This window comes from Magallana gigas, chromosome 6, assembly GCF_963853765.1.
Source record: "Magallana gigas chromosome 6, xbMagGiga1.1, whole genome shotgun sequence".
Taxonomy (NCBI): domain Eukaryota; kingdom Metazoa; phylum Mollusca; class Bivalvia; order Ostreida; family Ostreidae; genus Magallana; species Magallana gigas.
In genome coordinates this window covers 33,204,608-33,220,994 of record NC_088858.1, presented here as the reverse complement: position 1 = coordinate 33,220,994, position 16,387 = coordinate 33,204,608, and the positions used below count along the sequence as shown (strand labels likewise).

At 31.9% G+C, this 16,387-nt stretch overlaps 1 protein-coding gene across 3 annotated transcripts in view; it reads left to right on the top strand.

Annotated features, from left to right (window-relative positions):
• The window catches only part of LOC105323825 (guanine nucleotide exchange protein smcr8a), a 30,856-nt gene that overhangs the window by 4,798 nt on the left and 9,671 nt on the right, over positions 1-16,387 (top strand). For all 3 annotated transcript variants that reach the window (XR_010714565.1, XM_011422910.4, XM_066087107.1), the window contains exons 2-14: positions 193-411; positions 1,226-1,317; positions 1,488-1,554; positions 1,805-1,887; positions 2,259-2,304; positions 2,783-2,867; positions 3,549-3,688; positions 8,883-9,018; positions 9,600-9,676; positions 11,271-11,387; positions 12,278-12,335; positions 13,943-14,012; positions 15,255-15,321. Coding sequence is in view for 2 of the 3 variants with exons in the window: in XM_066087107.1 (XP_065943179.1) it covers positions 193-411; positions 1,226-1,317; positions 1,488-1,554; positions 1,805-1,887; positions 2,259-2,304; positions 2,783-2,867; positions 3,549-3,688; positions 8,883-9,018; positions 9,600-9,676; positions 11,271-11,387; positions 12,278-12,335; positions 13,943-14,012; positions 15,255-15,321 (1,257 nt within the window). In the remaining variant the exon portion in view is untranslated. The remainder of the gene's footprint in view (positions 1-192; positions 412-1,225; positions 1,318-1,487; positions 1,555-1,804; positions 1,888-2,258; positions 2,305-2,782; positions 2,868-3,548; positions 3,689-8,882; positions 9,019-9,599; positions 9,677-11,270; positions 11,388-12,277; positions 12,336-13,942; positions 14,013-15,254; positions 15,322-16,387) is intronic.

Genomic DNA, 16,387 nt, shown 5'->3' with positions numbered 1-16,387 from the left:
TCAAACTCATAAATTTTGGAAGCTTATTCAAGGAAATCCAGGACAATTACAAATTCAAACTTTCAAGACCCCGACTTTCAGTACTCTCAGTACTTTGATCAATTAAGTCATGGCCTAGCTAGGCATCTAATTTTATATCCAAGACCCTTATTGAATATATATTATGCATTATTGTTTGTATGATTTTTGAAGGACCTGAACATGTTTGGGGCAGACCTTCCGTACAACATGTACATACAGGAAGAAGAGTCCAAGGTCAACGACGGCTGGAACTTTGACCTTGAGGACTACCTGGCCCCCCACAGTCAGGTGCCCCACCCCTGGAACCGACAGACCGCGGGAGAGTCACACTTAGATATGGACTTCATACTTGTGGCAGAGTTTTCTGAACTAGAAGGACCAAGAGAGGTGGTGAGTGTCAAGCCAACGTATTCATAGTAACTTTAATTGTTTTTCGAAAATTTACGTTTTCTGCAATTAAGTATTAGAGAGGTTAAGCATTTAAACGTATACGTCTACTGGTACGTGTGAAGCTACAAGTCTGTTTTCACGTACACTTACCAATTTGGATTATGTTACATAACTGTAAGTGTACGCGTACGTGTAAAATAATTAGATTCAACGTTTTCAACATGTTTAGTCTACTCTCATTGTTTATGAAATAATTCTATGACTTTGATGAAACCAAAAGCATAGTTGTCCTTAATTTGTTGTCTGCTTTACATTACACAACATCTGATGTACAATCTGATGTACACTTAGTCTATATTCTTATCAAAAAATGCTACAAGTTTTCATCTACGTGTACTTTTGATTCTACACGTTTTGTACAACTTGTAGAATTACGTGGTATACGGAAAATGTGATGTAATACAGTGCCCACATAAAATTAGGGGATTCCCCTAGTTACACGTACTCATACATGTACACGTTGAAATGCTAAACCTCTCTATTAATCAATTTTATCAATATTTTTATCAGCCATTTGCACAGTTTAGGAAGTTACATTTGGGAAGAGCAACCATCATCGCAATCATTTTCAAAGTTCTATGCAAACACTTTATTTGTTACAAAATTTTAGCATTAATTTTTCACCCCATTAAAACTATCAACATTTACAGTATGTTGCATTGTATATTCAAAAATGGAGTTGTACGTGTTAAACGTTTAGGTTTATTGCTTATAGATACTCTTGCAACTGAATTTTTAAAAATGATTTTTGCAGTTGACAATTCCAAGAGGAGGGTCTAGTAATTTCAACATCACAGATTTCTCTGTCAGAATTATGTCCCTTGATCACCAGACCACAACTAAGCAGTATGTACATCTTAGTTTTTTGTCTCCCATTTATCATACTTTTTTTAACACAGCTGTAAATTAAGCTGTGAAAGAAGCTTTTAAATACCTGATTTTTCAGATCATGAATGTTTTGTGTATAATTGTCATGGTTAAAAACATTCGTAATTTTATTCATATTTTTTGTCTAGAGGTTTCCATCTTATAGAAGATTCTCAAGTCACATTTTCTGAGATCAAAGACAGCGTGTTTGCCTTTGTAAGTACATTTGTATACAAAAAATTTAAAAACATCAGCAGAATGAGGCTGTACATGTACGTATTAAGCCCTAAAGTGAATAATTCTGACAGACATAATAATTTTACAAGACATATGCATAACTGATATATTTTAGGTTAAACTTTCAAAAAACTGTTCACTTATCCCCTGACCATTACACATTGAATACCTTAAGAAAATATGATTGATATTTTAAGATACAGGTATATACATTTATCTTTTCTTTTAGGTTCACCATTTTGCTTTGTATGACCGCCATGCTCGTGGCTATGTCCGACCCTTTGCCATCAGCTACATTACCCCCGATAGCAGGTGGGATTATCTGATTATCATCATCATTATGCAAAAAATGTTTTTCGTACCCTAGCTGACAAAAAAATATAGACGAAGCAATCCCTCCCCCCTTCTATGGATTTAAATTACTGATCTATCTACTCTGATCAATTAATTAAACTTTTCAAGATTATATAACTTTATAGTACATGTTTACATGGGGTTTTTTTTAAGGGGGGATGGGGGTGGGGGCTAAATAATCATGTAAAGAAGTTACAGGGAAAAAAGAAAAAATTAATTGACATACTTTTGGCACTTGAGAGTAGATCATTGCATGCAGTGTAAAATGCATGGTTTTTAGTGAATTTCACAAAAACTGATGCAGTTATGGAAATTTTTTCTCTTTCAAGAAAATTGCTTCAGTTTTATGAAGAAATTAGCCAGCAGATGAAGAAGGTATGACTATGAATAAATTATTCTGTGAATACATCTTTTAAAACAGTATTTGATACATTTACATGTATGTAGAATGTGCATGCTCTCTGTTGATCCCTCTTATGAGAGTGTATAAAGTGGAGAATATGTTATTTATTGATATAAGGTTTATGGTTGTTTAATATTAGGTTTTAGATAATGCAATACTTGTGAAAAATTTGATATCATTATATTTGTTGTGATTTTTATGTAATATCAAATATTTCCCATAATACCAGTTATTCGATATTTTGAGTGGATTTTTATAGGAATCAAAATTTGATTTTACCTTGTTAAGCTTAGACTAAGCTTAGCTTTTGTGAGATTTTAATACTCTAGACATAAATTCAATGACAAAGTTAAAAAACTTCATGCAAATGCAACACTCTTGAAACATTCTTACAGAGTTTTACTGGCCAGGAATATGTGCATTTATTTATAACTTTTAATAATTTTTTAGGTTGTGAGGTACTTGAAATACGGAAATAAACTGGTGTTTAAGAATAGCTTAGAAATGCATCTGATGGACCTCCACTATACAAAAGGTACAAACCTTCCAATAAGGAATGATGCACAGTTGTCTTTATACACTATTATGTCTATAGTTAGCCCCTTATAGTCCTTCTTTTATCAGTGTCATTCTTTGTAAACTGCTCTTAGTAAATCATGGCTACACAAATGCACTGAATATATAGAATTCATGCTAACATTGAAGTCAGTTTCATTTCTCCAAAGTATGTTAAACCTATCAGATATAATGAATTAGTCAAAACAAAATTGTTTATTCCTGTTGCTTCGCTCTAACTGTGTTTTACTGTATGTAACAACTACTTTATTCTTGAACTTTTCTATCTATCTGCAATTATGATTGTTGATAAATTAAAGTTATATAATAAAAAAATTCAAATGATGGTTATTTGGGATCGCTACAATCGCATTAATTCCTAGAGTTCCTGTTATTGTTTGTCAATGAGCTTTTATCTCTTGGAACTTACAAATTAAAATCACTACTACTGAATGACTGTACATTATATATGAACTAAATTTTTTACATTCAGTCTCATTAATTTTTTCTTAATTACCAGGTAAAAAAAATATATTAATTAAGGCTGATGTGTTAGTTACAATAAAAAAAAATTTCAATCAAATTTGGTGATGATAAAAAAAAAAAAAAAATTTCTTGAATGTTTTATATAAATAATCCTTATTTGATTATATGTGGGTAGCTGAGATGTTGTTAAGGATGAGATCACGGAAATCTTCGCACCAAGTCAGCGATGAAGATGTCTGCTACAAGAATCTTAGAACTCTGGAGGCCAATATCACAGAGACGCAGAATGTCCTTCACACCATCAAACTATCACTGGTATATAGTTTTCTGCTTTTAAAACACATCTGCCTGTGTTAGGAATATCTCCAATAGTTGTCTGTTTTTACACATCTGGTATGTAAAAAGTCTCCCTCCCTCCGAAACCTGATATTAAAAGTGTTTTGATACTCTTCCAGACTGTCTTTAAATGAATATAACAATACTAGAGGGAGTATTGTTACTGTTGAAATGGTATTATATGGTGCTGTATAGAATAGATAATTATGTCTTTGTTTGTTGTTATGTAATTTTTTTTATTTTTTGTACTTTCGTGTAAAACGTCTTTTATTTCCTACTGATGAATGCTTATGGTCAAATTATTTTGGGTATATAGGAGGTTTTTTCTGTCACATGATATTGGAGGTCCATTTTTTACCTATCTGTACTTTTTCTTATGAATAAAAGAATGATGTATTTCACACTTTTGGGTCTAGCTTTTTAAGGTCTTCCGTTTCCAACGGAAGACCTTATTGTTTTCGTACGATTTCTTTTTCCCTATTATTATTATTTTTCTTTTTTTTCTTACAATTTTTGTGCACGCGATTTCTCTGAAACGGCTCGGCCGATTTTCATGAAACTTTCAGATCTGTTAGATAATGATCAAAACCTGATAGGTTTTTTATTATATTGATGACGTCACTTCCGTTTTTGAGAAATTGACGTTTTAGCGATTTTTAGGGGGGTTGCTTGTCCGTGGAACTTCTCCTAAACTATAAAAGATATCGAGTTCAAACTTTCAGGGATAGTAGACAAAAGAATGTAGATTTGTAATTTTATTTTCATTTTGATCTGTTTTGAAAGGCGCCGAAGCTCGCCTGGACCCGAAAATTGAGATGGAAAAAACGTCGAAATTTTTTCTGGTTTTCTTTAATTATCTCTTTTCTGAAAACTATTTTGTTAAGACATGTAATGTAAAAAAAGTTTCTATTTACAGGACCTTTTCTTTGAAATCAAGAAAAAGGGGCTGGCCCCTAAAATAAGGGGTCCAAAGGGCTCTAAAGTCTTTAATCTGTAGCCCTTTACTGAGAGATATTTTGTGAAAGGTTATAGAAGCAAATATGTTTATCTCACAGTTATGTATCCAACCAATGTAATGATTTTATTATGTGTTACGTAATTAAGGGTTTTTAGGGGCCAAAAGTCCAAAATTTCGATCACCCATATCTCAGAAAGGAAAAATATTTTGTAATGCAATACAGAAGAAAAGTTGTTCAAATTAATGTTCTTAACAATATGCAACCTTCAAAATTTCGTTAAACGGCCCCTTTAGGGAGATAAGAGATCGGCCCCTAAAACCTTCTTTGTCATATATCTCCAGAACGGTATCGGTTTTCTAAACACTTGTTGAACAAAATTTGTTTAAATTTAAATGACCTTTCATTTAATATCAAGAAAAAGGGGCTGGTCCTTTAAATTAGGGGATCAAAGGGCTCTAAAGTCTCTAATCTGTAGCCCTTTACTGAGAGATATTTTGTGAAAGGTTATAGAAGCAAATATGTTTATCTCACAGTTATGTATCCAACCAATGTAATGATTTTATTATGTGTTACTTAATTAAGGGTTTTTAGGGGCCAAAAGTCCAAAATTTCGATCACCCATATCTCAGAAAGGAAAAATATTTTGAAATGCAATACAGAAGAAAAGTTGTTCAAAGTAATGTTCTTAACAATAAGCAACCTTCAACATTTTGTTAAACGGCCCCTATAGGGAGATAAGGGATCGGCCCCTAAAACCTTCTTTCTCATATACCTCCAGTACAATATCGGTTTTCTAAACACTTGTTGAACAAAATTTGTTTAGAATACAATGACCTTTCATTTAATATCAAGAACAAGGGGCTGGCCCCTCAAATAAGGGGTCCAAAGGGCTCTAAAGTCTTTAATCTGTAGCCCTTTACTGAGAGATATTATGTGAAAGGCTTTAGAAGCAAATATGTTGTTCTCACAGTTATGTATCCAACCAATGTAATGATTTCATTATGTGTTACGTAATTAAGGGTTTTTAGGGGCCAAAAGTCCAAAATTTCGATCACCCATATCTCAGAAAGGAAAAATATTTTGTAATGCAATACAGGAGAAAAGTTGTTCAAATTAATGTTCTTAACAAAATGCAACCTTCAAAATTTCGTTAAACGGCCCCTTTAAGGAGATAAGGGAATCGGCCCCTAAAATACTTCTTTCTCATATATCTCCAGAACGATAATGAATTTTTAAACACTTGTTGACAAAATGTGTTCAGAATTAAATGTCCTTTCATTTAATATCAAGAAAAAGGGGCTTGCCCTTTAAATTAGGGGATCAAAGGGCTCTAAAAGAATTTTTTCTATAGCCCTTTAATGAGAGCCATCTTGTGAAAGGTTATTAAAGCTAGATTAAGTATAATACGTCTACATATCCTAACAATATGATGATTTGCTCTTGCGTTACCCAATCAGGGTTTTTAGGGACCAGATGTAACAAGTTTAATATTTTCAATCTTATTTGGAAGAAATGCAAGTATTTTAAAAAGCAATGTAATAGAACTAAAAAGCAATACTTTAAAGCATTAGTACTTCACTCCTTTTTCCATATCATGTTTTGATGTCGAAAATCAAAAGTCGATGATGTCATATTTTCTTCTAAAAATCGGACGGAAGACCTCCTCGTTGCTCGCAACGAGATCGTGTCTAGTTATTTTTCTTTTTTTTTCTTACAAATTTTGTGCACGCGATTTCTCAGAAACGACTCGACCGATTTTCATGAAACTTTCAGAACTGATAGATAGTGATCTGAACCTTATAGGTTTTTGATTTTATTGATGACGTCACTTCCGTTTTTGAGAAACTGACGTTTTAGCGATTTTCAGAGGGGTGGCTTGTCCCTCTAAGTTCTCCTAAACTATAAAAGATATCGAAATCAAACTTTCAGGGATAGTAGACGAAAGATTGTAGATTTGCAATTTTATTTTCATTTTGATCTAGCTTTCAAAGCGCCGAAGCTCGCCTGGACCCGAAAATTGAGATGAAAAAAACGTCGAAATTTTTTGTGGTTTTCTTTAATTATCTCTTTTCTGAAAAATATTTTGTTAAGACATGTAATGTAAAAATAGTTGCTATTTAAAAGACCTTTCTTTTGAAATCAAGAAAAAGGGGCTGGCCCCTAAAATTAGGGAACCAAAGGGCTCTAAAGTCTTTTATCTATAGCCTTTTACCGAGGGATATTTTGTAACATATTATATAAGCAAATATGTTTATCTCACAGTTTAGTATCCCAGCAATGTAATTATTTTTCCACATGTTACGTAATTAGGGGTCTTTAGGGGCCAAAAGTCCAAAATTTTGATCACCCATATTTCAGAAAGGAAAAATATTTTGAACTGTAGTACAGAAGAAAAGGTGTTCAAAATGATGTTCTTAACAATATGCAACCACCAAAATTTCGTTCAACGGCCCCTATAAGGAGATAAGGGAATGGCCCCTAAAACCTTCTTTCCCAGATATCTCCAGAACGGTAACGAATTTGCAAACATTTGTTGACAAAATGTGTTCATAATTAAATGACCTTCTATTTGATTTCAAGAAAAAAGGGCTGGCCCCTTAAATTAGGGGATTAAAGGGCTCTAAATTCCTTAATCTAAAGCGTTTTACTAAGAGCTATTTTGTGAAAGGTTATTTAAGCTGAATTAGGTATAATACGTTTATATATCCTAACAATATAATGATTTTTCTCTTGCGTTACCTAATTAGGGTTTTTAGGAGCCAGAGGTAAACAAGTTTAATCTTTTCTATCTCAATTTGGAGAAATGCAAGTATTTAGAAAAGCAATATAAGAGAAGTTATAAAATGCGATACAAAAAAGCATAAGTTCTTCAAACTTTTTTCCATATCATGTTTTTTTGTTGAAAATCAAAGTCGGTGATGTCATATTTCCTTCAAAAAATCGGACGGAAGACCTCCTCGTTGCTCGCAACGAGATCGTGTCTAGTTTATAGGTCTGATCTACTGGATAAAATTTGAACTTTAGTTAAATGTAGACTCTGTTCCATAGGATATGTCTTTTGATAATTTTTGTTAAATGTGTTACCATGGTAACAATATACAAGAGTAAAATAAAAAATCCTTATTAGCAAGTTTCTTTTCCCTATGACATAATGACTCACTATAAAATTTTGTACATTATTTTTTACTGTAGTTTTCATTATTGAATTGTATTTTTTTTATGCTTATCATATCAAAATACAGACAGCTGTACATGTACTTAGAAATTAAATATCACACTTTATATTTTTATTAATTAAATTGTAAAAAACAGAAATGACAGTTATTACTGTTTGACAAGCAAGAATTTTTTAGTTCAGCTTATGATGAACTTCTTGCACTTGCATAGGATTCAATTTCTGAGATGTCGTTTCAGCCTATTCAACATTTTCTTTAACTGTTTGACCCCCTGTGTCTGTGTTACGGTTCTATAATTATATAATTGCTGAATATTATAAAATTTGTATGATTTTATTTATTTAATCAACACTGAAAGATTTTTTTTTCATTATTACACAACATTCATAAAGAAAATCCATGTAAACAAACACGTTTTTAGGGAAATTATTTTTTTGTGTGGAAGGATTTTTAAATGAAAATTACAGAAATGAATTATTAAAATTTATGATTTCAATATACTTTTCTTTTGATTTTACTTTATTAATAACACACACTTTTAAAATTTAATTGGTTTAGGCCATATTTTATATGTACTGTACGTGTAACATGTACAAAATTATATTTTGAGAGAATGATAAACTTTAACCATATAATCATGCAAATATATAGAAAAAATCTGATGTTTTTTATGCCTAATTTTGCAAGAATTTTACCTTTGAAGCCCTCTATTTAAAAGTTGACATCACTAATCCCCATGTTTTATTATTTCAAAATAATTCTGAATACATATCTAGGCAAACTGAATTAATTTGATCAAATTCTTAATGCAATAAAATGCTTTTATTTCAAATCAAATTGAAACTACCGTATTAAAAAAAATTGTCTATTTTATGTGCAAATTGAAAGGACATAAAAAGATTTATGCAGCATCATACAGATTTTTTTCATAATGTCATAATCACAATCTCAAAGATGCCTAGTATGAAGTTTTATATACATGTAAGAAATGTTGATAGCTTAATTATGATATCAATTAATTTGCTTTCTTTGTTACAGGTGGATAAAAAATTAGAGCACAGGTTTGCGCGTCTTGAAGAGAAGGCAAAAATTGAAACGCCACGAGTGAAGTCCGATTCCTGGAGCCTCCAAGAGTGGGAGGAGATAGAGGCCACATACTCTGTCTCCAGTGTATGTAAGTCCATTGAATGAGAAACGTCTTGCTGTAATCTATTGATTGATTAGAGTATGCTGTGTTTCATTCAGATGGAAGCACAAACTACATGAAGATTCTCAAGATCTCTCTTTAGAAATAGCTAGTTTAAAAGTATTATTAGTCTATTCTGAGATTTTGACGGTTTTTTTTTTTTTTTGCTAGCTAGTTTGTAAAATATACATACCTGGTACCGGGTATATGTTATATTATATATATACATGTACATGTATATATGTATTTTTTTTATAATCTATGGTTTAATATTCATATGAATCAGTATTATATCCTTTGAAAAAGCAGTTAACCTCCACTCATTATGGTCTTAATTACCTGGTACATAAACATATCCATGTGCTTGTCCCATATGAATATTTTGGAATTACAGCAAAAGTGATGGAGTATAATAAGAGTTTCATGGTATTATTACTTTAATCTTTATCATTATTATTTTCCAGCAGATATACTTTAAATTACATGAATTAGAGCAGGGTGTAATTCAATGTGACAATAACAAAGACTACACGAGCTTTTGTAATGTTGTTGGTATTTCTCTATAACAGCAGGTTCCTATGATGGATCCTCTTTATCTGACAATACCACAGGGTGGACTCTCTTCCCAGACACCAGATACTACAGGGTAAATATCTACATGATTCACTCTAACTTTGTGTGGCAGTTCACTGCCAGGATAGTGGGTTCAGTAGGTCCAGAGTTCAAGTCCGAAGCATGGTTAGACCACTGGGTGCACAAAACTAGATGTTTGGGTCCTTGGTACATGAACAGTGGCAGCAACGTTATTGTTGACAAACGACATGCACGATTCTTATACACGAACGACCACGTACGATACACAAACGATCACGCACAATACACGGACGATCACTAACTTACTGAATTTTCACAATAGACGAACAATAACAATAAAACACGCAAACGAACGATTCTATACCATTAAACACGCAAAATAAAAATGAGTTTTTAAGATTAGAATAAAGGAAACGTATTGCTTTAATTTGTACCACAATATGCGTATGTTTTATCAAAAAGGGGCATGTACAGTAGCCATGCGCTGTTTTATTTTTTACGAGTAAACAATATTATATAGAATTCAAACACAAATTATTTTTTTTGTCTCAATAACAAATAAAAACTTATATATAATCATAATGAGTTAAAGAAAATTAATTGTAAAAGAAATGAAGATAATGCATAAACTACCCAAAATATTTTACATACGAGTTAATACTTATGTCATCTGATTCCCCTACGTATGATTTATTCATGCGAGATATAAGTAAATTTGTTACCTAATTCCAAAGAATTTCGCTTTTACACATCCCATATTTTCTTAATTTACAGAACATGATTGATTTAATTTTATTCACTCTAAATTTTAAAGCATCTAAACACATTCAATTTGTTCCGAATGTATATACAATGTACCAGAGATGAAAGCGTATCGTATTCTCATTTAAAAGAAAACTTCGGGGATAATTGTTTAGTTTTAAACGGGGAATGGGTAAACTTGACTGCTTTCATTCAATGTGTCTCTCCTGCTATTATGATTAAAATTATGTGTCAAGATACACTAGATGCTTGATAAAGGCTAATTACAAAAAGTATGAAAAACTACCTCGACCATACAAAGGATTAAATGAGTTGTTGAAATACTTACTAAATGTATTTAACGACAAAGGAGAGAATGGTTTAAAAGATCAGCACTGACAAGATACATGAATATTAACAATTGTCAATGTTCTTCTATTAAAAAAAAAGTTTTTAAATCACATTGTTTAAATAGAAAACTACTTGTCGTTGTTTTAGAATAAATCCTAGCATTCCGTAAAAAAGATACAAAACAAAAAAACGGTAAAAAACGCAAACTAATTTTTTTGATACACACACGATCCCGCACGTTACACGAACGATCACCCACGTTACACGATCGATTTAACATGATAAGCTTGTCAACAATAACGTTGTTACCACTGAGGTCCATAAAATTAAATTGGCTGAATGCACACTACTTGAAGAGTGGGTTCTGTAGGTCTAGAGTCCAACTAGTTTGTGCAAACTGCTACAAAGGGGGTTTTGAAGGTTAAAATGTCAGCAGCTTGATGCACAACCTCAGTCTTTGGTTAATGCTAATTTATTTGTGCATTCAAAATTTATAAATGTTGCAACATGCAAGGATTTCAAGGTTAACTTTGATAATATTTCATTTCAAATAGCCCAAGACTGTGAAGATTTCCTCTGGACGTCAGTTTGATATCCATCTGCAAGGCCTGCACGAACTGTGTTCCTGGGGTCATAGAGAAGGAATGCAGAAACTGAGACATTTATACCAGGTCAGGATTCATAGGACACATTAAAGAAATAAACAACGTTATTTAGTGAACATGGCGTTATGAATAGCAATTGCTCTGTTGGCATATTCCATGATGCGCGCTAGCGCATCATGGAAAATATGCCAGCAGAGCAGTTGCTATTCATAATGCCATGTTCACTAAATAATCGTTGTTTATTACTTATATTTGCATTTTACCACTCGCAAATACCCTGTTTTAGCCTAGACCTTGACATTTAGCTATTACATCAAAAGTAAACATCCAGACTGTAATGTAATTTTTTAATTCACATAGATTTGTTAACATAATCAATGATATGTTATAACAGTAATTCCTTTAAAATGTTATCAAAAACATGTTTTAATATTACATATAAATACGTCAATTTTAATGGAGAAAAACACATGATGTATCGTATAGTGGTTTAAATCTTTAACGTCATGGAAAAGTATATAACGTTACATCTTTATGACGTCATAGTTTACTGACAGAGCAATTGCGATTATAGAGAAATAATTGCAGCTCCTCCGTATGGGCTTACAGTGGGAAAGAACAATGGAAATGCAAATATTAATTTATATATAATGATAGTGTTTGATGTATAATTGGTCATATACATAGTAACCAATCAAATTAATATTACATGTACATGTACATATAGATGTTGAATCTGCTTATTTACCAGTAATTGCTACAAAACCTTAATTAGATTGACAAAGTTACCATTTAAACATTGCTTCTTTAATATTATAAAACATATTCATATGGATATTGATTTGGTGATTGATATTCTTGTGATTAACAATTTTTTAACTTTCAATTATATCCACAAATTACAATATGGTAAAAATAATTTTTCACCACTAATATCAATTTGCCTTTATTTATAGTTTTTCAAGAGAGATATGGCTGTCCTTCAAGTTGAAAGTAATGACAAGACTTTCATGGGTATGATTTCTTTTTTTTTTACAACACATATTGAGTAATTGAAACCAGTGTGATTAAAGTCAAGATAAATTTTGAATAGAGATTCTCTTTGATTTGCTCATACAAAGATGTATTTATGAAATGAGATTTACCCATTATTAACTGCAAATGGTTTAGAAAAGTACACAACTTTAGTCTACCATTTAAAAACAGTTTCACCAGGTTCTCATTTTCTGTATTGTTCATTTGCTTTAACAAATAACTAGGTTCCCACTTTGTGGGTGCCCTATTAATAATAGTGATCAGTCTGTCTGCTGTCCATCTTTCCATCCAAGATTGCTTGTCCAGAGCATATCTTCTCTCCCCTTGGCCCAAGATGGCTCATACTTCATCCACAAAATGCTGTTGGATAAAAGGTGTGCAGTGATCTTGAATTATGTTTCTAGGTCTAAGGTTAAGGTCAAAGCAGAATTATATATAAATTCCTTGTCCGAAGCATATCTTCTCTCCTCTTGGACCAATCTGGCTCATACTTGACCCACAGAGTGTTTTTGATCAAAGGGTATGCAGTGACCTTGAATGAAGTTTGTAGGTCAAGTGTCAAGGTCATATTGGGCCACACAAAAATCTTTTTCTCATTGCATATATACTTTCCACTTAGCCCTATTTGGGTCATACTTTACATAAACAGAGCTATTGAGTAAAGGGTTGGTAGTGACCTTGAACCAATATTCAAGGTCAGATGTGAAGGTCATAGCAGAATTTTATGAAAAATCCTTGTCCAAAGCAAATCTTCTCTCCCTTTGCTACAATCTGGCTCATACTTCACCAACATGATGCCTTTGACCACAGGGTATGCTATGACCTCAGATTATGTTTGTAGGTCAAGTGTGAAGGTCATATTGGATCACACAAAAATCATTTTTAAGAGCAGTCTTAGCGGATCTCTTTATAATCAGTTTTAGACTATACATTGTTTCCCATTTGCTTAATCTTGCTCAGATTGACAAAAATGCCTGTCTGTATAGGGTAATGAGATTGAATTAGATGTTCTATGCCACCTTGAAAATTTTTAAGTTACAGGTCAAGGTCAAAGCAAAATTCTCTGATATTCTTTTCATCCTATTGTCCATTATCTAAGCTTGGCCCTCTGAGATCTCAATGTTGTCAATTTTTTCATTATTCTAACAATAAGTTGACTGATACAATAATTATTATATACCGGTACGTGCACAAAACATCTCTAAAATTGCTCAGTTATTATCAGTTTTATACATTTTAATACACTGATCTTAAGAACACCCAAAATGAGCAGGCTTGACATTTCCCAACGGACATTTTATTTATTTGTTGGATATTTCTTTTGCATTATCCAGTAACAATATGCCACTTTGACATATTAATGGACATTTTCAGCATGGGAAACAAAAAAAGTCATCCCCATTCAATCTTTTCTTAATGCCAGGTACGCTATATTGAAAGTGATTCTCACTGTGAAAGATATGATCAATCAAAATATTTACGGAAGGAAATATGTAATGTTTGATATTATCCTTGACCAAGGAAGGTAACTCTACATCTTAACTTAGCGTAGTTCTGCATAGTTATCTCTCTTGTTATATTTCCAGATCCAGGTCCCTCTGCCCTGTACTTTGGAGAGGATTGCATTGGAGTCAATCTTCTGACTGGTGTAGACAAGTTAGTATAGAGGCAAAAAAAATGCTCTGGGTATTTTGAACACAATGTACATATATAATCTGATAGTAAATAAAAAGCTTTGCACACACATCTTAAAAATAGTGTACTTTGGAGAGGATTGCATTGGAGTTAATCTTTTAACCGGAGTAGACAAGTTAGTATTAAGGCAAAAATCTGTTTTTGGTATTTTGAACACAGTATACTTATCTAACATGTAAATTGAAATATTTGCACATACGTAAAATATATAACGTATATGTGATTGAACTGTGAAAAAATTGCAGGTTTGCTCATCGTGAACTATTTATTATGTAAAATGAAATACGATAAAAGATCATGCCAATATACCTCATATCAGGTTTTTTCTGCGTCATGTTTTTTCCACGAATCAGAACTAGAATGGTAAATAAAATTTACGCAAATCAAATTTTCACTATTTCAAAGTCACATTGAAAATATAATTCAAGTATCTAAATTGTTGCTCTATGTAATGAAAAATTTGTATAATGAAACCATTTACATGATTTCCTTAATGTCAAATAATTACCAACTCACAATAATTATTTTCAGAGACACAAACAGTCATAGATAAATAGATCATGTACCGTTACATATACCAGCCGTTACTTACCAGTAGCTTAGGTATAATTAGACATTGGTTTACAAGTGAAAGTGACTGTTTTAACTACCTTGTCAATGGATTATTAAATAAACAACGAGGCTTACAAATCTATTATCTGGCACTTGTCCTCTGATCCCGCAATTTGTACTTCTAACTAAACTAACTGAACACAGTTCATCGTACTTTTACTTACCTGTTTACTTGTACTTTATCAGGAAAGAGAGAACTTTATTACAAGAACAAAACTTTGTATCAAATGGAAATCGTTGCGAACAAATTGGAAATTGGATACAAGCAGAAAAACCTGATATACTTTGATTTTTATTCAACTTTAATTTGAGTCAACAATGACTAGATAAAATTATCTCTTTGAATTAAGGTACATTGACCTTCTTTGTGTAGTACGGAAGATAACTCATATTTGGGTATTACTATATCATATATAAATATCAAATTGTAAGTAGGGATTTGATTTTGCCCGGCAGGGTGTGCTAACTTAGTGTGCATTTTAATCTTAGTTTTTATATTTTTTTGAAAAATTATAACTGTTATCATTGTATTGTTGATTCATTTTTCTTTTCTTTTTTTTTTTCTTTTTTTTTTTTTTACCTTATTTACAGAAAATGTATGGGCTGCCACTGTCTTCAAGCTGATATACCAGGACTGCTCTTCAACAAATGCTCTTCTGTAAGATGAGTGTATTAATTGAAATATATATAACATCCTTATCTATTTGTCAATCGACAGTTGAACAGCACCACTTATTTTTTTAAAAAAAATGAGTTTTCATGTGTATCATGTACACTGGCATGATTGTTTTTCACTTAAGTCTATAACTTTTTTCTAAATGACAGGGTCAAAGGTCATTCATGTAATTAAGGTCATTCGTCAGGTTCAGAGAATGAATGATTTAACACACTTTGATCACAATGGTCTACCGTGGAATCATTTAAATTTGTGGGGGCCAATTTTCATGGATTATGGGTTTTTTGCTTACTAGTGGGGGTGTAATTTTTCGTGGATGTGTCAGTTTTCAATTTCATAGTATGAAATATTACTCTTTCTAAATTTCTTGGATGTGTCAGTTTTTATTTTCATAGTATGAAATATAACTCTTTCTAAATTTCTTTATCAAGTTTTTGTGGAGAATGTAAATTCATTGGGGAGGGCTACCCACGAATACATCGAAAATTGAGCCATCATGAGTTCTAATGATTCCACAGTAATTGATTACTTCTCTAATGTGTTCAGGCTTAAAAAAGAATATGGTGTTAACTAAACTAAACCATTTCTCAATATCTGATTGATTTTTTTTCTGTTATGTCATTAATTTTCACCTCTCAGGCCAAAAATAGTGAATGATTAACTGCATCATGTCAAATGAAGCTAGATGTATTAAAAACTTAAATTGAGCTTCACAAATTTTAATTTGAGATAAACTTTTTAAAAAATATACTTTTTAATGTTTTTTTTCTGAAAAAAGTAATGATTAATTTGTCACAATTTCCTTACCCTTTGTAATGTAAAAGTAAGAATTGATTCAAAGAAATCTAAATTTCAATGCATGCAAATGTATTGATTGGTATTATCATCTTACTCCTTATCAAGTGTACAACATCAATAATACTTTTCTGTCTTTGTGTGTAATTAATTAAAACTTTCACCACATCACACAATATCTTCTATCTCATAGAGAGAGAGAGAGAGAGAGAGAGAGGAGTGAGATAATTGCTTTGCTTTAAATAAAATGATT